Below are 23,675 nucleotides of genomic sequence, written 5' to 3' on the forward strand. Positions count from 1 at the left end.
AAAAAGTAAATTTTAAATAAAATAAGACATTATAACAATTTAACAAATAAAAAACCAAAATAAATTACTTTTTCTTTTTTACAAAATCCTAAAAAAATCTAAAAAGGGATGCCCTAAGTGATAAAGACAATCAAACAATATATATATAGCTTTTGATATCTTTACTTATTTTGCAAAATCAGAACAATTTTCAATTAAAATATGCTTTGGTCATATTAATTAATTTATCGAACATAGTAGAAATTAGGCGGTTGGTAAAATTAAAGATTTGCTTGCTTCCACGTGACATTTCTGAGTTGAGTTTGAGAAGTATGTGATTGTGATCGATCTCTCGTTCTAGATTATGATTGGATGGATGCCTATTCTTCTTCACTTTAATACAAGAAGAAACAAAAAGATCATAAAAGAAGTTAAAGCACTTTGATTAATTGTTCAAAAGTAAATTAAAGCATACTATTTATTTCTATGTGTATATGTTTGTGTATGAGAGAGAAAAGGATGCCGCACCAAGTCATCCTGTCCTGCCACGTGGAAACCCAACTTTCACGTGGCAAAAGCTGGCCCCACACTATGTACCACCCAGCTAGCTATTAGCATGGATTATCATATTTGATTTACTTTTTCTTTTTTTACTCAATAGGTAAGATTAGCTAGAAACCATATATACATATGAGCCAATATGAACAACTTTAGTTTGATTTATTTATTGAAAAGTGATAGAGAAATATAATTTAACATATATATAATGGAGTTAATGTAATTATTAAGATGGGCAAAGAAAGCGGTTAATAAGGACCACAGCTGGTGGGACATACAAACTTTTAAAGTAAAAGAATAGAGGTCTTTTGACTTGACCGAGGACCACGACTAACGGTTAATTAAACTGGCGCCTATTTATTTATATATATATATATATGTGAAAGGAACAATATTAATTAAAGGAGAGACAGACAGAGAGACAGCCGCCATTTAATTTGTTTTACAAATTAAGGATCGATTTACAAGGAAGGAAGCTACGTATCCCCATCATCAACGACGTCGTCTCTCTCTCTCTCTCTATATATATCAATGCATGGAATCGCTTACCGCCACGTGGTAGCTCAGATTCCAACAAAGGACAAGATCGAAGCATGGCATAAATCATAATAATAATATTATTATTAAGTAATTAGGTAAAAAAGATAAAGGAGGTGGTGGAAGGTGCTTAATTTTCCTTTTGATCTTTTTCAAAATTAATTTATGCTCTTTTTGTCTTCTTATATCTATCTATAACTATAAGCCCCCAATCATATCTCTCCTTTAATACGTACCCTCATCTTCATCTTCAACCACCGGTCTCTTCTCTCTCATTCATTCATTCTTTAAGAACATATATATAGAGAGAGAGAAGGAGATGGCGCCGGTGTGTTTGCCGCCGGGATTCCGATTCCACCCAACAGACGAAGAACTGGTGGCGTACTATCTAAAGAGAAAGATAAATGGACACAAGATCGAACTTGAGGTCATCCCCGAAGTTGATCTCTACAAGTGTGAGCCTTGGGACCTTCCAGGTACGTACCTAGCTACTCCATCTCTTTCTTCCATCTCATCATGCATGTAAGAAAATAATTAGGTTTAACGAATGGAAATGAAATGAATCAATCAAACTCTTGGGGATTTTAATTTCATTTTTTTATAAATTATATCTAATAATTCTAGAAGAAAAGTATATTTATTATATATATATTGAAATGGTGGAGTAAATTAATAGTATTCAAATAGAGGAAAGGCCGTTAGGGTATATATGACAAGAATTTGACATGAAAGACGTTTTTAATTTAGGAGTACGTACTTGCAAGTGTGATCATCATCGTGAAGAAATAACAAAAGCATTAATTTTAAGGATCTTTTAATTACTTTTATCTAGAAAAGAAAGAAAAATTAAATTACATAGATCGTTTCCGGGTGTAGGTCCCCATATATATCCTTTCTTAGGACCTGTTTCTGTTTTTGTGTGGGCCATATGATATTTAATTAGGTCAAAAAGAGCTGCATGCATCAAAAACATGTTTATCATTAGTTGCCTTAATCTTTGTCTCTTCCTTCAGATCCATCATGGAATTCCTGATAATAATATATACTATTAATTCATCTTTCTTTTTTTCACTTTCTCAAATAAAATATATAAATATGCATATATAATTAAACAACTCTATAATGTAACAGGTAAGTCTTTATTGCCAAGCAAGGACCTTGAATGGTACTTCTTCGGTCCTCGCGATAGGAAATACCCTAATGGGTCAAGGACCAACCGGGCTACAAAAGCTGGTTATTGGAAGGCCACGGGAAAAGATCGACAAGTTAACTCTAAGACTAGATCGGTTGGGATGAAGAAGACTTTGGTTTATTATCGGGGTAGGGCTCCTCATGGGGCTCGTACTGGTTGGATTATGCATGAGTATAGGCTCGATGAAAGTCAATGTGAAATCCCATCTGGCCTTCAAGTAAGTAATTCATATTTCCATTATTTGATTTCTCTAAATCCCTATATATATATATGAGCATTTCACACTCTTTGTATATACATATGTAGGATTCGTATGCATTATGCAGAGTATTCAAGAAATTAAATCCAACCGGACCCAAGATTAATATTAATATTGATCAGGATCATTACGTTAGTAATAATTCTAATTCGTCTAACAATGTCGATCAAATATCAATTAGTGATGCCAACTGGACCACGTCAATCCCCATGTCAGATCATGCTTTCACCACCTACAATAACGTTCATATTCCATCATTTGCAATTTCATCTCCATCTATTTCCTATCCTCCATCAAAGGTACTACTCATTACTTTTATTTAACAATCGAAAAAAAGAAAAAGAAAAGTGAAATCTTTAATGTAGATAACATGTTGTGGCTATTGTTTTTTCTATCCTTAGGTAGTTGCACGGTTGCAACAACAAATCTCGCTACCCCCTTTGGAGGTGCATGACTTCCCGCAAAACGGAGTCACGGATATGAGAATATTGCCACATTCGAGTTCAATTGGGGGAAGAGATGACATTGTGGAGGAAATTCTTTCCCACGAATTGAATCTTGATCAGAATTCATGGGCAAGTCATGGTTATGACAACGTGTCTAATCATGATTTCTCATTCAACCCGTATGGGGACGTCAAGATTCATGAATCGGCAAGTTCATCGCGGTTGATGGACAGTGTTAGCAATTTGGACGAGGAATTCAATGCCGAGAAGCCGATTGAGAACTTGAGATGGGTGGGAACTACGAGAAAAGATTTGAATATTGATATCGGAGAATACAATTGTGTTCCCGTGGAACATATTTCAAGTTTCCAAAGAATCAACGAGCATTTTGACTTTCAAGGTACAAATAATCATAAGAATTCATGTCAAGGACTTAACAACAACAACACGAACTTTTCACTTGGATTCATCGAAGGTGATAACAACTTAGATGGAAGAAGCTTTCTAGATGAAGGGGACCTAGTTGATGATTTCTCCAGCACTCCGAGTTTCGATGTGTATGAGAAAGTCGAGGTTAATCATGGGTTCTTCATATCAACGTGTCAAGTATCCGAAACATTCTTTCACCAAATTGTCCCTTCCCAAGTCGTCAAGGTTTATCTAAATCCGACCATGATCACACAATACGATCATGATCTTGTTCCAAAGAAAATAGGGTTTTCGGAGAAGCTGGCGGAGTGTGTCCGAAATAATTTGAAGCTAATAGTGGAGACGATGAAGCCCATAATGAACAATGTTATGGCTCTCCTTGTGAGTTATAATTTCCATTATGCATTATTAGAAGATTCAGAGGATGAAAAACATAGTATGCATGAAGACTCGTTTAGCTCCGTGATAGAATACGTGAATTCATGTTCTTAATGTTATGAATTCGAGTTTTCGTAACTAAACAATTAGAAAGAAAAAATCATATATAGTAAAATACTTTGCATTGATGAATTAAGCAAGCATGATTGTTGTTTATGAACTTGTGGCCAATCCTCACTTGATCTGTCTTAATCAGCCATATTATTTGTGGGGGACTTTGTGTGCACCATATGCCAACCCCACACCATTAATTAATTAATAGTAGCCTTCCTTGCCTTTTTTTTTTCTTTCTATTTTGTTCTTTCTTAAAATTAATTTATTTGTTTGGTAGCCTACATTGTGGGAAAGATGTAGAAACTGCATTATTTGATATTTTTATCATACTCACATCATTAATTGTTTGTCTTTTCATCATTGCAATGTATTGTAAGTACATTTATAACTAGAGGAGTTTCTATTGTGATTTATATGTACATTTTTATCATAGACACAAAATTTGATATTTTTTTGCAAATTTTTTTTGTTGAATTGACTCAAATAAGTTTATCTAATTCATGTCAAATATTTGACACTATATCAAATTATATTTTGTTGTTTTTTTTTTTTATCTCAAATATTATTTTGCTTATCTTAACTAAACATTTTGTAGTACCTACTAGTAAAGAAATAAATGTGTATAATAATAATAATACTGGGGTAACATGCCCATACCTACTTCTATCCCTTTATGGGTGAGTAAGTATTATTATCACTATTATAATAATAATAATAGTAATAGGAGTAAGCAGTAACAATGGCCTAGAAAAGGCACCACTTTCTTTTTGTCTTCTTCTTCAAAATTATATGATTAGTGTAACGATATAATTATTGATAATTAACAATAATTTGAAAAAATATAATTAAGTTAGCATAAATAGGACATTCACGTGATGAAAGATTATCAGTCGATATCATGTGATGGACTCATTTTTACCCACCCATTCATCCATTCACGGGGACTTTTTATTTATAACTTGATATTTTTAATTTATTTGAAAATTTTATCAAAAAAAACAAAAAAGAGTTGCAATAATTTGAATCAAACTAACCATTGATGGGAGAAAGTTGCAATGCATAATACTGCACATGGACATGGTGAAAGTGGTGCAGGAAACACTATAGAGCTAAATAGCTAAATGGGAAGAGATGAAAAGGAAAATGACAAATTGAAGAGGAAGAAGAAGAAGTGCTTTTTGCTCACGGGTTTGGTAAATATCTATGATTTAAATCATTAAACAAACAAACAATTTTCTCCCTTTCTCCCTGTCGTTTCCCCAACATTTTGATCTAATTTCATACATATGCTTGTTGGGTTTTGATTGTCCGAACCAAAGAAAGCATCATAACCCATTTTGGTTAATTAATTGGTGTTCTGAAAGTAAACACTAATTCATATCTTCAAAGATGTCTTCTTCTTCTTACAGTCGTTGTTTACTGCAAATTCTAATGTCTAGTTGGTTGCATATAACAATGTTCATTATTATTATGGCCGTATGCGGCGGCGGCGGCGGTGGCGGCGCCGTAGTAAGTGGTGCTCCGACATTGAATGTTGGCAACATATCAAAGGTGTTGGATTCTTCATATTTCCACATTTACTATGGCCAGACCTTCAAAGTTATCAAGAACTCCCTTGATGGCATAAGTTATCTTCTCATCCAAAACAATTCCAAAATGGCAGCAGCAAAGACCAAATATTGCACATCAAGAATCAAATCATTCATCATCCCACTTTCTAACTATTCAATTGACACTGATTTCTTCCCAGGTTTCTTCTTTTAAATGATAATTATTAGCTAGCTAGCCATGATGTATTTCTGAATCATGTGTTTGTTTGTTGTTGTTGTTGTTCATATCTCACACATGGACTACCAAATTCCAGTTTCTTTCTTCGAGGTAAGCGCAATTTGAGTTGGTTATTTGACATGTATATATTATAAACATGGTTGAATTTTCAATCTATGTATATACAGCTTCTTGGATTACTTGGAAGATTAAAAGGAATAACATCTTCAAGCATGGTTACTTCAGAATGTGTTCTTAAGCTGTATAATGAAGGACAAATTGAGATTATAAACAAGACTCAGTCTCAACAAATTAAACAGTTTGCAGCTTATTTCATTAGCAATAATGATGAACAATTCCAATCTTGTAACTTTGCTACTTTTCTCCCTAATGGTGAAGACAATCCTCTCCAGGTAATCAATCACTAATCAATCCTCTTTTCAATTTTATTTTTTTAATTTTGTTTCCTTCATTTTTGTAGAGAGCAGAGTGGATTAAGTACTTGGGATCTTTTGTAAACATGGAAGTCAGAGCAAATCAAGTTTATGATTCAGTAAGAACTCTGATAACCATTTTGTTTAATGAATGCACCATTCTTAATTTTCTGATTTCTTTCTTGTACATAGATTAAAGAGAATTACTTATGCTTAGCAAAGGCTGCTGCAAGTAAGACCACCACCCCATTCAAACCAACTGTAGCTTGGATTGAGTATAGCGATAATGTATGTATGCATGTTCATTTCGCGTTTCAAACTGTATTTCCATTGAATTCTTATCTTCACATTTAAACAGTGCTGATTTCTACAGGGTATTTGGTCATTCACCCAAGATGCATACAAGTTGAAGGTAAAAAATTAATTAAATGTTTGGATCATGAAAGTTGAGTCATTATTGAACATATTCTGGAAAATGCAATGCAATGCAGTATGTAGAAGATGCTGGTGGGGAGAATATCGACGAATCAATCAACAAAATTACCTACAATATTTCCACCCCCGATGATTTGGAGTCTCTCCACGCCATTTTATGCGTAAGTTTATATATCTTTCTTGAAAAAACTGTTTGTTTTTCAGGCTGCCTGTGACTGAGCAATTTAATAACAAATTGTAGACGGTAGAGGTAGTTATCGATGAGACATACACATCTGATCCAGCAAATTACTTGCTTTCGAACTTTCTTCAAAACATCAATGTTGAAGATGAGTCTTGTTTCTCCTTCCTTAATCAAAGTATATGGAGATACGATAAACGAATACAGTCATATAGTCTAGGTAAATACTCAGATGCCAATTTTTTCATATTTTTATTTCATCCTCCTCTTACTTAATAACAGATGATTTCCTTTTTTTCTTTTTCAAAAAAGACTGGTATGATGGAGCAGTTTCACAGCCTCAAGTTGTTCTAGCAGATCTTATTGAAGTTCTGTTTCCATCTGGAAGTTATGTAACATCATATTTCAGGAATCTAGCCAAGGTCAGCCAGCCAACATTAATAATGTTAACAATTAGTTTCTTTTAATGACAAATTCTAATACTTGAATTAACATTATTAATGGAGCAGGGTGAAAACGCGACGAACATTGAATTTGCTACGTGTGATCGAGATATCTCAACTCCTATGGAGCCTAAGATTGTTCCCTGCAAGTAAGGTACTTGCTATATGGGACTTTGTTTAATTTTTGTGTGTTTAGTGGGGATGGAAAGAAAAATGTACTTTTTTTTTATTTTGCTGAATCAAACAACTTGGTTATGTTGAAATTTATTACATATTTTACAATCATATGATGATTCAAATAAATCCCATTGCACTTTCTAGCCTTGAGCTTACTTCCGGGATCCAGTTAACCTGGAATTTAAGGTTAATGAAGTTAGTTATGATCATTGAGAATTCAAATTCAAATTCAAAATCAAGAGAAGGTGCAGGTGACATGCCTGCTTGAGAGCTTTGGTTTAGGTTTTTCCTTAGGTTGTTCATCAGGCTTTGTTTCAACAGGTGTTGGAGTTAAACTTTTCGCCTTCAAATGAAAAAGTCGAAAACAGTAAATCGCGAAGAAAATAGATTAAAAAAATAAAATTTGATGAAAAGAAATGTACCAGTTTCCTGAATTGGAGATTGTAGAGCATTTCAATGTATCTCATCTTTGCTAGTTTCTGTTCTTTATTTAACTGTCTCCAGAAGCCATATATTGATCCCATTTTCAGCACCTTTTTTGCATAGATCTTCCATGTATAGCTGCATTCACCAATCCCACAAAAACAAAATTATATTTTAGAAAACCACATAATCAAAAGATCAAATTTTTTTTGACAAACCATTCTTCAATTCTTAGTAATCCAGCATTTGAAATCTTGCTCCAGTAACCCGAGTCATCTTTGCATTTCTGGAAGAAATCAGCGATCTTATCTCCAGCTTGATCTCCATTGGTCGGATCAATATGGAAGCCAGAAACACCATCAACGATGATCTCGGCTGGCCCTCCCTGATTGGTAGCGAAAATGGGCAATCCACAGTTCATGGCCTCAATGACCGTGAGACCAAACGCCTCATAAAGCGCCGGTTGGACGAAAACACCTTTTGTGTCGGCGATACATCGGTAAAGCTCTCCATTCCGGTTCCTGTCCGTCTGTGCCGCGATCCATCTTATCTTTCCCCTCAGTTTGTATTTCTCAATCAACACGTGCATTTTCTTGATCTCAGCCGCTTCTTCTCTGTCCTTGGATTTCTCAGGATCAAAGAATCCGGCGACCACCACAAGGTTGGCCGAGGTATTCAGCCGTTTGTTCTTCCCGTACCACTCTGTTAACCCGGATATGTTCTTCACTATGTCCAATCTAGCCATGGAGAACACAATAGGCTTTTCCCTTTCTTTCAAATAACCTCTGTTCTTATTAGAACACCATGTTAGATTCTTGTTTCTTCTATAAGCATTTCAACCCATTTAAAAAACTTGCTTACATGTGTTGATCGTTCTCCACGTTACCAAAGAGTAGCTCTTCAATGGCGGGACGAAACTGCTTGAATCGTTTCTCAGTCATTGTACAAGGGAAGTACACGGATTGATCAGCTCCGGGAGAAGCAATATTGAACTTAGGATCGAACACGTTTATGCCCGACACTACTCGATTAAGCCCTGGAAGAGTAAACGCTGCATGGCTTTCGTATTGCCCTGGCCTATCCTTGCTGCAAAAAATGACGAATTTGATGATTGGGTAGTTAAATTTCAAAAGTTAGTTGTATTTTGTCTAATTAGTACCTTCCGGCGATTTCTTGGTAAGTGCTGGTGATTATGAAATCTGCTGCGTTCATTGCAATGGTATCGGCTGTGAATTGGCATGAGAAATGGTATTTTTTGTCCAATTCCTTCCATTTTAAGTCTGAATCCTCGTATTTAGTTTTCTCCAAAGCATGCGCAATCGTCCCCTGTTTATATGATCGTGATTTTTATGGTTAGTAAAGTGAAAACAAAGCTCAAACCAAACCGATATTGAACAAAAGATATACCAGAGTTATCCCGAGTTTGTTAGCCATGAGAGACGCCACCAAGTTCCCATCTGTGTAGTTTCCAATGATAAGATCCGGTTTTCCTTTCATTATCTCGAGGATTTTCTCCGTTGCATCCTGTCAATTCTAACATGTTTAACTATTTGAACGAATCGTAAGTACATTTCTTGGTATTCGAACGATGACATACATGCGTGAACTTTTCGAGGTAAGGGTATATGTCGAAACGGGAAACCCATTGGCGGAGGACTCCATTTTGCGTGTTGAAGGGTACACGAAGGATGTAAGAGTGTTTTGTGTTATCGATTGGTTCGATCTCTTGGTTGCACTTGGTCCCCTTAGACTCGGGTATAAGTCGAGTTACCTTTTGAATCATAATCAAGAAGATTATAATCAAGATTTTAATGTAAGTAATCATTATAGATTTAAAAGAGAGACTTACAACTAGTATCTGAGGCTTCACATTTAAGCCTTGATCTTTGATTCTTTGCAACAACTCTTGTTCCAAAGCCACAACTTGGTCCAACACATACACAACCTGCCCTCCAGTGTCGGGCAAGCCAAGAACATCGGACTGACCAAAGTAACCGTGAACAGAGAACATGACAACTTTAAAAACAGTTGGAAGTCTACTAAAGAACCTCTCCATGTTTGACGGGTCAGGTGCCTGGAGCACTTCAGACAATAATCTCATGGTGTCTTTAGTTATTCCAACGTTACTTCCCCATCCTTTCTCGAACCCCCATGTCTTAAACCTCGTCTCGAAATCCTGAAACAGAGTTTCATTGGGAAGCGACGACAGGGCAACGTCGGCAAGGATTAACGCATTTTGAAGTTTAGTAGGGTTGTCAAGGGTCTTATTGATCATCAGTTTCTACAAGAAAAAAATTGAGTTAAAATAAGAGAAACCAATTATTAGTTAAACTATTTATATATATACCTCTCCTTCGAGATTCAAGGATTGAAGGTAGTCGACAAGCGGTTGAGAGCTGCCGTAGAGCTTTGAAGAAAGGTGTTTCGAGATGAAACTCATCCCACTTCCAATGGAAGATGATAGGTTCATTCTAGGGGACTTGAAATCAATAGCCCCGAAATCAATTTCAAGTGAGTTTTCATCTTTAGCCCTGCATTTTTTATAAATAAGAAAACTTACAAACATTGAAACATGAAAACATTAGTTAATCAATTAACATATACCAATTCTCATCTACGATCATTTCTTTGATCTTCAAGTATTCTGTTGCGGTTATTCCCTCCACAGAATTTAGATCATTGGAGTTAACCTTAACGAATTCCCAGAATCCAGGATTAGGCCTAACAGCAAAGGCGATAAGAGGAGGAACCACTGCAGCCTCCTGCATGCATGCATGAATCATGATCATATGGTTATGTATTGTGTCTTGTTTGAGTAATGGCATGGATATATAACTAAAGAACCTGAGTGTTGCACAAGATGTAACCAAGCAAGCCATCGAGGACTCGAGCCCTTTCGGTTTGATCTACGATAACATTCCTCATCTCGTCCATTAAGTGTCGAAGTTTCATCAATCTCTTGCCCTTTTCAGTATACTTGATCAAGCATTTCTTCATATGATAAGGGTTTTCGCCTATTGCGTCGGGCATGCTGTCGGCTATGGTTGTTGATCGCTTCATGACAGGTGTCGCCACGGCAGTGGAAGTGGAAGCCATTTCAGATCTTTAGTGTCGTTATTTCCAATTAAGGTTGTTAGAATTGGTATTGAGAAGATCTGGAATTTATACAGGTATGATTGATCCGTTACTTATTATGTATAAACTTTTATTTAAAGATGGTATAATAATTATTCTTAATTTCCTAGACAAGGAAAAAGAACATTCTATTAGCCGTGAAGAAAGTGCAAAAGCAAAGAATATTATTATTATTATTATTTATATTAAATGATGAAACCATTTTATTAACTAATATAATTATTTTAGAAAAAAAACTTATTGGTTAAAATTCTTAAGATGTTAAAGTTATTAATAGAGTTTAACATTTTTTTTTCTTAAATATATATTAGCTATCCTTTTTTTAATTATTTAAATTCAACTAATATTTTATTAAAAAAATATTATTTTTTATTTATAATATGAATAAATTTTACTATCTATAAAGAATATTTAAATTTATAATTTTTTTCAATTTAAATCAATTTAGATTTTAATATTGGCTCATTAAATATATCATGACTTTTCTTTAAAAAAAATTATTTATATTTCCATGTGTACTTGACACACAATTTGATTATAATTTAATAATAGTAAAAAAGTGATAAATTAATCATTAAATTTAAACTTTTTTATTATTAGTCAAATTTTCAATTATTTTTTATTAATTATTTTCAGTTATTTCCTTATTAATTATTATTTTTTAATTATATAAATCGTCTAAGATTATAATTATTAATATATATATATATATATATTCACCTAACTTATTTATATATATAATATATCATGTCACAAATTTAAATATATTTATATATATATATATAATTAAATTTAAATTATAATTTCAAAAATATTTAGAGAAATAAAATAATTAATAAATATTTTTTAAATTATATAATTTATTTTAATCTATATATCCATATATTTACATTTGTGACATAATATATTATATAAATCATATATATATATATATATATAAATAAATAAGTTAGGTGAATATATATATTATAATTATATTTTAGTAAAATATTTTATAATTTTAAATAAAATAATATTTAAATAATTTATAAATATAAAGTTAAATATTTTTTCTAAGATTTTATTCCTATTATAAATTGAAAAATATAATATTTTATAAATTTTATTTAATAAAAGATAAGTTGAATTTTAATGATCAAGTGGAGGAAATATGATAGAGAAGAGATGTGATATAAGTGAGAAAAAAAAGTTAATATATTTAATAATTTAAACTGTAAGAGATTAAATAAATTAATTTTAAATAATATAAATGTTTAAATAAATTTGTAATAATTTATTCGATCTAGTTATAAAAATACAGTTTTAATTTTATTATTTTATACATAAATATTAAAAAAATTATAAGCAGTATACAAATAATTTGATTCTTCATAATAACTTGAATATTTAATTTAGGTTAAAGTCACATTTTCTCGACTGAATTCACGTTATTTTGCAATCGTGTTTTAACTATTATTTTAACTAAGCGGTCAGACAGGTCAACTCAGGGCGAAACAGACCTCTCCATCAAAATTCATTGTTTGATGGGTCGACGGTGGGCCTATCCACCATCCCGGCTGGCTGAAAATCCTCAATCCAACCCAACCCAAGAAGAGTTGCGGGTTAGATGGGTCAGCCCGCGGGTTGTTTCACTACAAATAAAAATAAATAAAAATGATTAATAGTTCTAAAAAATAAGAGCTCAAGAACATGATCAAATAGTCATAATGATTGCACAAATCAGTAGCTCAAGTAAAATCTTTTGGTCTATTTTCTTAGACTTCATATTTTCATCTTGATCAAGAATCATTTGTTCTACGTCGTGAAACTTCAATTTGTTGTAAGTTTTAACATGACGCCACAATGTAGAAGTCCCATAATGTTTACCCCACATTTATACTGTTTTTTCATCCATTACACTCAGCTTTTTCTATATTATCAATGCCCTTCATTTTCTTAAAATACATCCAAATATCATAATATTCCCTACACTTTTTAGATGACCTTTCATAATGCTTAGCACTTTCAAATTCATCAACATCCTAATTAATACCTTGATTTTGAGAGGAGTCTATTTCGAAAATGAATCTGTTATTTAACAGAATATTAAGTTTCAAACTTTCAGTGTGAAGTTTCTGGAACTGGAACCAAGTTTGAATCCACAAACCCTTGAAAACGAGAACGAATAGAAGAAATGTGGAAAAAATAAATAACCGGCCAATGGAAGAAGTATTGAGTATTGATTGCTGCAATCTGGAACCAGGTTTGAATCCACGAACCCTTGAAGGCGAGAACGAAGAAAAATAAGGAGGAATAAATAAGTAGCCGGCGGCCGATGGGCAAAGTGTTGTCTGGGAGTAAAAAAACTAGGGCTATATATGCGGCATATGCCTATAAGACTATAAATCAGATTAGATTTTTTTTGCCAACCCAAGCCCGACCCGCCTAGGCCCGCGACCCGAGTGAGCCGGCTCATGTAGGCCCATTTCCAAATGGATTGCTAATATTTCAACTCAACCCGTCTAAATTGTTTGACGGGCGGGTCAACCCAACGGGCCTATCCCAAATTGACGGCTCTAATTTTAACCATTAAAATTGTCAAACTGCTCAAATACTCTCACTTAATAATAATAATAAAATAATTATTTCAATTAATTATTTAATTATGATTTGAATTTAATTTTGATTATATTGAATTTATTATTCAAAATAATTATTTTTAAATTTATAAATTAGATAACTAATTACAAACTTTAATTTTTTTTAAACCTCAAGTAGATAACTATTCTACAAGAATAAAAAATAACTTTATAATGAGATAAGCCTTATATATCCATTTATTCTTAATAGCATATCAATTTATCTTTTATTTGTACCTTTCTATCAAAAGTATAAATTTTCAACCAACTTTATCTTTCTTAGTAAAAAAAAATACTAAATTAGAGAACATCTAGTAATCTAGGAGATTGATAGCTGTTGATTGAATTTTTCATTCAAAGTGGAAGCAAGAAGGTGAATTTCTCTCTTTCTCTTAGTTTGTCACTGGTATTATTTTTTGTTTTTAAATTCAACAGATTGAAAATTAACTTGCATTAAGTTGTTGGTGTAGATTTCTTTCAAGAACATTCCATTCAACTGGAGATGTCGGCTTTTCTTCTAAGGGTGGTGCCCCCAGCTCATCCTGAATCAATCAGACAAGGAAAAAGATTTCTGAAAACCATTCCTCAAGGTTCATTAGGAACAAGGAATGACAAGAACAAGATGGGCTGGAACTACTTTGTTTCTTCCTCCTCTCGATCCTCTGGTGCAGATTTCAGGCCTTCTTATATAGCTGCGGCTGTTTTAGAGCCTGAAATTGGAATCTCCTCTCAGCAGAAGGTTTATGATGTGGTTTTGAAGCAAGCTGGTTTATTGAAAAGGGTGCAAGAAGATGGTCATGAAGAAGTGATCATCAAACCTGATGTTGTTTTGCCAGGGACCTTAAGCTTGTTGATGAATGAAGCTTATGATCGTTGTGGTGAAGTTTGTGAAGAGTATGCTAAGACATTTTACATGGGTTTGACATTCTTATTCTCTACTAATTTATTTCTTTACTTCAAGATACCATTTTTTTTATTTTTTTTTTTGGGTTTTGGGTTTTTCAGGTACATTGCTGATGACTTTGGAGAGGCGAAGGGCGATTTGGGCAATTTATGGTGACTTTTTTTCTTTCATCAATAAAACTTTGGATTTGTCTTTTTGGGTGCTGTATTGTTTAGATTGATTAAATGATCAAATCTATTTTTATCACATTGTCAAAAAGACAAAAATATGATTTACAAACTTTTTTTTCTTAAATAAGAATCAACTAATTGGTAAGAAAGGAACTTTAGTTACACTTTACATTAAGTATTATCGCATTTTATTTTTTATTTTTATTTTTTTTAATAAAAGAGACTAGCATTACCACACATGTTATGACATATATTTCAACTTAAGTCGTTTTAAGTGAAAATTAAACTCGTGATATTTGTTCTCTTAAGAATCACTCTTACTGGATTATTATAACATTTGTTAAATAAAATAAAATCATTTTTAACTTTTGCTTTTATGTGGAAAATCGTAAATTAGTAGTAAGGCATAATAACTCATGTCTTCAACTTCATGTGTTTGAGTTCTCAACGACATTTCATATAATATTAGGCATTATCAAATTGGTTTGTTAATGTCAACGAGAGTTTTAAGAGATTTTCGAGTACACTTTAAAGATCAAATAAAATATCCAAAACTAAAAAGGTCCAATTGTGTTAGCTTTTATTTCTAACAAATGTCTCTTTATGATATAGTTTGGTGTAGGAGAACAGACGAGCTTGTTGACGGGCCAAATGCACCGCACATAACACCAACGGCGTTGGACAAATGGGAATCGAGACTGGATGACATTTTTCGTGGGCGTCCATTTGACATGCTTGATGCTGTATTAGCAGACACTGTTTCCAAGTTCCCTGTCGATATTCAGGTCAAAATCAATGTGTTACTTCACTTATATTTGACATTAATGAAGTATGAACTAACAAATGTAGATATTGGATCTGCATGCAGCCCTTCAAAGATATGATAGAAGGAATGAGAATGGACCTTAGAAAATCGAGATACAAAAACTTTGACGAATTGTACCTGTATTGTTACTATGTGGCCGGGACTGTGTCCCTCATGAGTGTCCCTGTTATGGGCATTTCTCCAAAATCTAAAGCCACGACCGAGAGTGTTTACATCGCATCCCTAGCTCTGGGAATCGCAAATCAGTTGACCAACATCCTTAGGGACGTTGGAGAAGAGTAAGCAATTAAGATTTGATCATATATAACTTTTAAAAATGTCTAATACAATATGATACAAATGATAGTCGTTTAAACATAATCAGTGCTAGAAGGGGTAGAGTATATCTACCTCAGGACGAGTTGGCTTTGGCTGGGCTATCGGACGAGGACATATTTGCTGGAAAGGTAACCGATAAATGGAGGGATTTCATGAGGAATCAAATAAAGAGGGCTAAAATGTACTTCGATGAAGCTGAGAAAGGAGTTGCAGAACTCAGCTCGGCTAGTAGATGGCCAGTAAGTGCATCTATATATGGCTAGCTTATTATTTTTTTGGTAGTGAAGACTCGAACCCATGACTCTAGAAACGTTGTTAAAATGATTGTATGGATGCAGGTGTCGGCTGCATTGGTTCTGTATAGGCAAATACTTGACGAGATCGAACAAAATGACTACAACAACTTCACAAAGAGAGCTTATGTTAACAAACATAAGAAGATAATTACATTACCGTTTGCATATGCCAAAACTCTCGTTCCCTTCGTTAACAACGTCCAAGCATAATGTTCCTCGACTATATGGTAAGTTGTTCGATACAAGCATTATAGATTTTCGATTGGCTTTTATGTGAAGAAGAACTCGTGTTTTAAAGGTAATGGATTCGACTATTTATGTGGACTATTTAGAAAGATTTTGTTTCAACTTTATGATCATATATGATTAACTCCAGCAAAACCATTACTCCTTTATTTATGTTTTCTTACTTTTTCTTAAAAGATCAAAGGTTTCAATTGTATTATCATTAAAAACGATTTAAATTGAAGGATAATATTATCTTCTTCAACAAAAACAAAAAACTTTGGTTTTTTGCAGGAGAAATAAATTATTTGATTAGTATAGTTTAATTTTAAGAACCAAGATTATGACTAATATATTATATATTTTTCAAATATAAAGCAAACCAAGAGAATATTTAGTTATATTAACTAATCCTCTCATTTAATAGCAATTAATTTTTTTAACTAGATTGATAATGTAAAATAGTCAAGCAAATACACTTAAAAATTATTAAATAAAAAGGATTGGATTATGTAAAAAAAAATGATTCTTAAGGAAAAATTGAATAAAATTATAAGATTTAAGAAACGGGTAAATATGTTGTATTAGAGACTATAGTAAACACATGATAATAAGAAATATGACATTTATAATAGTTTTAAATAATGATTCAATTATTTTTCTTTTTTTTTTATTGCAGATTAAGACATTAATTTTTTTTTATAGTACATAAATTATGATAGTTCAAGTATACAGAATTTTATTTAAGAGAATAAATTTAATTTTAATTTTACTAATTAGAATACTATAAATTAAAGTGGGATCATTTGACTCATTTCCTATTAAGTTGCGATAATTATATCGAGATAATTAAAAAAAATAAGAGAACATTAAATAATACATTTTGTAACTTAAAAACTAAATTTTACTTGAGAATACTATAATCTTTAATAAAGCAATGTCATCAAAAATATTTTTTTCAAATTTTTTTTTACCTCTAATATTATATGTATAGTCAATATAAAAACTCAAATAAAACAACTAAATACGTTATTGTTCGATTGCAAAAGTATTTGGAATAAATCAAATATTCAAATTTATCCTTACAAACGAGAAGATGATCAGTTGGAAAAAATGGTGGATATCCTTAGCAACACAATTAGAGATGAAAAGGAATAAATAATCTCAAATTCAGAAATCAAAACATGGACAAGAACCAAATTATTACAGTAAGCATTGCACAAAGATTCCGAACAATGACCAAACTAACCTAGAAGAAAAGTTGCAAAAATAAAGTAAGTTAGAAGAGAATAAAAACATATTCACTCAAACCAAATCAATATACATGTGATATAATCATAAATAAGAGTATGGAGAAAAATTATATTGTTATGATATTTTGCCTACCAAGTGAAGAAATTGTAAGAGAGATGACACAATATTGAAGTTGTTGATGTCACAATTACTAAAATGGAGATTTTTAAATTAATAATAAAAATAGAGGAAATAATACACATCAATATGTAATTATTATACTTTCTGACTATCAATTGACTATTATAAACTTGAAACATCAAAGTTGAATACTTACTAGAATGTGAAATCGTTAAAATAGATATTTTTAAATGTTTAGAAATCAATAAAAGTTTTAAAATAGCTTGAATTAAGAGAAAACTAAACTTTGTAGCACACATTGTATTGCAACAATTTGAAAAAAATAAAAAAATCATCAAATGAACTTAACATTTTAACAAATTCAAAATATACTTCTCACTTATTATAATCATTAAAAATCTACGTACCAAATTAATAAAATTAAAATAATTATTTCGATTTATTTTCAAATAAATAAAATCAAAATAACCCCAAAGACAAAACTCAATTAAATAATTAATTAGATTAATTATTGTGATCATTAAAATCTAATTAATTAAGAATGATAGACAAATAAAATAAATAAAATTATTTAGAATAAATTTTGTACTCATACTATCTGAAAATAATTTTAGAAAAATCAAGAGATTAAAATAAATAATTTAGGATGATATGTGGTACCCATTTCATCCCAAAATTATTTATTTAATCCAAAAATATAAAATATAAAAAATTAGAAATTATTTTTCATAATTATTTTAATATTTTGTGTGTTTTAAAAATATTAAAATTAAAGTCAAAAGATTAAAAGAAAATCAATTTAAAATAAACTCTTAAGGTTTTAAATAAAAAAATAAATATGTAATCGGGTGTAGTCGAATCTAGAAGGATCGTTATAGCCGAAACCACAACCATTAGATAGGCACTGGATTTTCATCCAACGCCTCAGAAGCGTTTGCATTGCTCGCTTAAGGAACGCGCACCCACGTAGCAGTGAATCAGCTAACGCCCCTTAACTGAAACGCGACGGAACGCCTAGATCACAACGAAACGCTGACGGAACGCCAATAGACCACACCGTGTCCGCGTTCTCGCCCATAACAACGTCGTTTCATCCCTCGATTGCCTTATTCCTTGTGATCGCCGGAGGATAAGAACAGGTCCCATCTTTGATTTTTCAAAGATGGAACTCCGCCTACAATCAACCTTTTCGACTAATTCAAAAGGTGAAATGATCACCCTATTTTGGTGATCATTTCCCCTACATCTATAGGCATCATCAGTGCTTATTCCGGCAACTGGCCGAAAGAACATCCAAAATATCATAAATGAATTTGGACTGATTTAATCCACTTGACTCTCTCAACTGACTTCGGGAGGCTATAATAGTCTCCCTTAGCAATTCTGAAGCCAAGAGATTCAATCTCAAGCTTTCAATCCGAAGAAAGAAAACCCCCATTCAAGCTCAATGCTTCTAGATTTTTGAAGTTTTCACCACATGCCTTAAAGTTCGGATCTGAGCATGCCCAAAGCTTTCTTAAGGTCTAAGGAGTGTTCTCCTACATTTGATAAGCTTTCAAATCATCTTTTAATTCATACTTTCAGTTTAAATTGAAATTTTTATATTTCCATTTTTATAAGCTTGTATGTTGTCTGGTTCTTGAATTTGATCATTGAAATCGATCATATGATCATTTATGAGTTTTATAGTCAGAACCGATCAATCGGTCTTAAAAAGAAAAACTCAAATTTGAATTTTAAAAAGTTAAAAAACAGGTTTTATGTTCTTTGGTTAATCCCCAAGAACAACAGCTTAAAAAACTTCCCAACACATGTCTACTGATGTTGGGAAACTGTTTGGATCATGTTTGATCCATCCAATCATATTTGATCAAAATAAAAAAAATTCAAAATAAATGAAAATTTTGAGGTTTTGAATTGGTCCCATTGAAATATCAATGTTAATGTTTTGGTATCAATCAAGTATATGGAGTATAAGGAAGCTATTGTCAAACTCATTTTACTTCAAAACAGTTTTAAAAACCAAAAACTCGAGTTTTGGCTATAAACTGTTTTGAACAAATTGATCAACACACAAGTCGAATGATACCTTGGAATGATGATTTTAATGTTCCTAGGAACTTTATAAAGTTATCCAAGTTCTTGGATCAAAGGATCTAAGTCTCCATCAAAATTGCAAAACCTATCATTTTGATGTTCTTGAAGACCGACAGGTCAAACTAGGACCAAGAGATCCGACCGAGGATCCTCGGTTAGAACCGAGAGGTTTGTCCGATAAATTTTGGCCAGGACCAAGAGGTCCGGTCGAGGATTTTCACATCCGACTGAGAACTCCCAAACCTATGACCGATGACTTCCACCTAGGACCGAGAAGTCGGACTTAAGACCGAGAAGTCTCACACCAAACCAAGAGCTCCCGAACCTAAGACCGATGGCTTCCATCTAGGACTGATGTGTCCGACCGAGAATTTTGACACCCGACCGAGAATTCTAGCCAAGGACCGAAAGGCCTTAGCACCCCGACCGAGGGACTTCTGTACCCCGATCGAGGATCCTACACCCAGATCGAGTCTCCAACTAGGACTAAGAACTTTTTAGCCCCGACTGATAAAATGAACACAGGACCTAGGACACCAGTCCTAAGGCCTATTTGGTTCTTCTTTTAAAATTCTAAAATTATTTTTGTAATTTTGAAACTCAAACTATTTTATAAAAATCTCGAAAATTTGGAAAATATTTTCAAAATATTTTTAGGATATTTCCATAAAAAATATTTTAATAAAAACTCGTTTGGGATTTATTTTTAAACTCTAATGTCTTTTAAACTAATGTTCTTCAGATATTTTTCTCCCTAGTCATTATCGGTATTTCAACATGTACCAATGTTTAAGTAATTGTTGTTATAATTTTTTAAATACGCACAAACCTATGCATGTCTAAGACCAGAAGAATAATCGGTTAAAATAGAACGTTATACAACCGATTTTCAAAATCCAAATTTATAAGTAGAGACCGTTTTTAAAAGGGGTATTAAGGATGAAGCACGAAAATGCTTTCCTGAGTATCACCAAGCTACGAACTTAAAGAATTTCTAGTTAAAATATTTTTGTACACATATGCCAGATTATTGATTTTCAAAAATCAATTGCCAACTCTGTTTTCAAATAAATAATTAATCATTTTTAATTAATTTTAAAAAATAAGTTTCTGAAAAATCAAATTATAATTTGATTACTGCAAATCCCCAAATTATTTAAATTTGAATCCAAATTAATTATTTGTAATTAATTTTAAAAGGTGTCAGGAATTATTTAAAAATTTTAAAATAATATTTTATTTTTATAAGATTTTTGAAACGCAAACCAAGGTGAAAATTCTCGAATCTCGAACTTCCACGGAACCAAAGAGTTTTCCTGGGGTTATACTTACCAAAATTGTTTCAATAAAATTGAGCGAATTATTATCGAATCTGATTTTTGACAATCAACTGAATTAATATAGCTAAGATAAAATGGAGTAGAAATAAAAAATTGTGAGAGACAACATTTATGCTTCATGAGTTTTTTTTCCTTTCTCACCTAAATGATATATTCTTTCTTAGGCTTGTTTTATTTCAAAATTTTGATACAATTTACAGGTTTTTATTAACGGTGAATTATTATTGTATTTTTTTCGTATACAATTTATATTAATTTTGATAAAAATAAAATAAAACAAAACTATAAAACATTATGTTTAAAAACATTGCTATGATAAATTGTAGTAAATCAATAATGTACTTTTCCACAACCATAAAAACATTTGTGGTCAATACTGATTTGTGTTTCAACATTTGAAGATCCCACAGTGAAGCGGACCACATAATATAAATATAGATTGTAGTACATATTTAGATATTATTTTGAATCATGGCATTACAGTTGGACGTTACTGAAATTAATTTTACCAATTGGATATTCCTTCCTTGAACCAACAAACAAAACTTGCTTGCTTGCATTAAATTAATTAGTGATTGACCAATATTAATTAACATCTTCTTCTAATTATTTCATCGTAAACGTCACATGTTTTCCCACGAATCTTCAACTAATCACTCAACTCTATTCTTTTTTCTACATCACTTTTATTTTAAAATATTAAAGTGAACAATTGACCTCAATTATCAATATCTAGTACTGCATGCCCTGTTCCTTTTTGCTAATATTATTGAATTATAAATTATTTGTTACTTTAATACCACTAATATAATTGTGTTCACATTTCATACTGGCTTCAATAGTGTTCACATTCACTTCAAATATAAAATGCTCTCATGGATACATGTGGCAGAGATATATATTAATTTAAATTTATTGTTTATATTAAATAAGATTTAAACAACCCATTAATAATAAACTAAACATTTTTAATTATTAAATTAATTGGTCCAACTCTTCATCTAGTTAAACAGATTATTTGCTCTAATCTTATTTTTTAAACGTTTAAATATGTTTGGAGTTGAATTTTTTTATCTCACCTTTCGAGGGCTTGTTTGATTTAGCGTTTATAAGTTGAGTTTGGACGTTTGCGTAATAAGTTGCTACAGTAACTTTGCAATTTTGCGTAATAAGCTCACGCAAAAAATTATAATCACACACTTTTACGTTTAAACTCAAATTTCTCTCTACCTCCCTTCTCAACGTTTAAGATTATAATATCAACTTTTAAGATTATAATTTCAGCTTTTTTCCGTCTCATCAATTTTAAATATTTTTTTATTCATTCTCTCTCATCTATTTTATTCATTTTTAATCCTTTTATTCATTCTCTCTCATCAATTTAATCTCTCTAATTATTTTATTCATTCTCTCATCTATTCCATATATTTATAATATTTTTATATATTTATATAAAATTATTATAATAAAAAAACATACATTTAAATATATTTTAATTTATTATTTATAATATATGTATCTTAATGTATAAAATAATTAAGTAAAATATAAAATATAAATACATTATATACTAACATAAATTAAACTAGCCTTAATTATCTAAAAGTATCAAATTACAATTAAAATAAATTATAATACGAATAGGGTGAGAGAACTCGAAAATAAATGGACAATTGAAAAATTAGATCAGAGGGAGAGTGTGGAAATATAAAAAATATATATAATAATAATAAATTATTTTTTTTATCATTTATTTTAGAATATATTATTTTTTAATTTAAGTCATTTATTAATATTTAAAATTATATATTAATCAAAAAAACTTATAAAAATTAATATATTAATATAATTTATTTTGAAATATATATTATTTTTTAATTTAAGTAATCTATTAATATTTAAAATTAAATTAATAAATATATATATATATATATCATTATATATAATATTAATTATTAAATAATATTATAAATATAAAAATAAATAAGCTCGGCGTATCAACTGAATCAAACATAGTTAAACTTAACAATTAAATAAGTTAAGATCATATAAACATGTACGTTAAACTTAACGATTAACTTAAAATAAGTTAAGATCATATAAACATGTACCTGAGAATAAACTGGATAAGTTTATTGACGCTGAATCAAACTAGCCCATATATTCTCAGTTTAATTTTTTTTTTAAATAAATAAATAAAAAACTGGTTTTCCTTTTTAAGAAAGACGGGACGGTGTGATATGGTCAGAAATCAGAAAGCATTAAATTGTAACTTTGAATGTGACCATGTGTCGCAGACTGCCTTCCACAATTCACATATTAATTAATTAAATTTTTTTTTTTTCTGAACCTCGTTTTCTATTAAGAAAAATAAAATTTGGAAGAAAAATGTGAAAGAAAATGATAAACACAATTGAAAAAATAAAATAAATATTTATGTTTTTATATTTTTTTTAACTAATGATATATATTACATGATTTACATCATTCTTTCCTAATTTCTCTCCCTTAAAACAATTTGTTTCACGTAATTGATTAAGTTGTTTGCGGACTATGTGCTAAATACGCGGGAATTAATCATATTCCGAATGAGAAATGAAACTCAACATTCTCAAAAAAA

General features: G+C 31.2%; 4 protein-coding genes across 5 annotated transcripts; 3 read left to right on the forward strand and 1 right to left on the reverse strand.

Annotated features, from left to right (window-relative positions):
* Positions 1-1,305: 1,305 nt before the first annotated feature.
* On the forward strand, positions 1,306-4,072 carry LOC124915622 (NAC domain-containing protein 96-like). The gene is made up of 4 exons (XM_047456379.1): positions 1,306-1,550; positions 2,206-2,483; positions 2,573-2,824; positions 2,927-4,072. The coding sequence occupies exons 1-4, from the start codon at positions 1,394-1,396 to the stop codon at positions 3,890-3,892; spliced, it is 1,653 nt and encodes a 550-aa protein (XP_047312335.1). The 5' UTR covers positions 1,306-1,393; the 3' UTR covers positions 3,893-4,072.
* An 841-nt stretch (positions 4,073-4,913) lies between these two features.
* Positions 4,914-7,472, forward strand: LOC124914368. 2 transcript variants are annotated; one of them, XM_047454905.1, is made up of 11 exons: positions 4,914-5,085; positions 5,332-5,642; positions 5,757-5,770; positions 5,848-6,072; positions 6,141-6,212; positions 6,286-6,381; positions 6,467-6,505; positions 6,585-6,689; positions 6,770-6,929; positions 7,022-7,131; positions 7,219-7,472. In XM_047454905.1, the coding sequence occupies exons 2-11, from the start codon at positions 5,348-5,350 to the stop codon at positions 7,303-7,305; spliced, it is 1,203 nt and encodes a 400-aa protein (XP_047310861.1). In that variant the 5' UTR covers positions 4,914-5,085; positions 5,332-5,347; the 3' UTR covers positions 7,306-7,472. The 2 variants fall into 2 exon arrangements, with proteins under 2 accessions (XP_047310861.1, XP_047310860.1); XM_047454904.1 differs by having other exon boundaries at positions 4,915-5,642.
* Positions 7,357-10,900, reverse strand: LOC124914367 (sucrose synthase 6-like). The gene is made up of 12 exons (XM_047454903.1): positions 10,597-10,900; positions 10,357-10,514; positions 10,100-10,283; positions 9,602-10,033; positions 9,350-9,523; positions 9,160-9,276; positions 8,912-9,078; positions 8,614-8,838; positions 7,971-8,537; positions 7,752-7,890; positions 7,590-7,672; positions 7,357-7,503 (listed from the first exon to the last, which is right to left on the reverse strand). The coding sequence occupies exons 1-12, from the start codon at positions 10,846-10,848 to the stop codon at positions 7,482-7,484; spliced, it is 2,520 nt and encodes an 839-aa protein (XP_047310859.1). The 5' UTR covers positions 10,849-10,900; the 3' UTR covers positions 7,357-7,481.
* Positions 10,901-14,007: 3,107 nt separating this feature from the next.
* On the forward strand, positions 14,008-16,229 carry LOC124916116 (phytoene synthase 2, chloroplastic-like). Its single transcript, XM_047456851.1, has 6 exons — positions 14,008-14,399; positions 14,511-14,561; positions 15,202-15,364; positions 15,448-15,683; positions 15,770-15,962; positions 16,062-16,229. The coding sequence occupies exons 1-6, from the start codon at positions 14,008-14,010 to the stop codon at positions 16,227-16,229; spliced, it is 1,203 nt and encodes a 400-aa protein (XP_047312807.1).
* The last annotated feature ends 7,446 nt before the right edge of the window (positions 16,230-23,675 follow it).

The sequence above is a fragment of the Impatiens glandulifera genome, chromosome 9 (genome assembly GCF_907164915.1).
Source record: "Impatiens glandulifera chromosome 9, dImpGla2.1, whole genome shotgun sequence".
In the NCBI taxonomy this organism is placed as follows: Eukaryota; Viridiplantae; Streptophyta; class Magnoliopsida; order Ericales; family Balsaminaceae; genus Impatiens; species Impatiens glandulifera.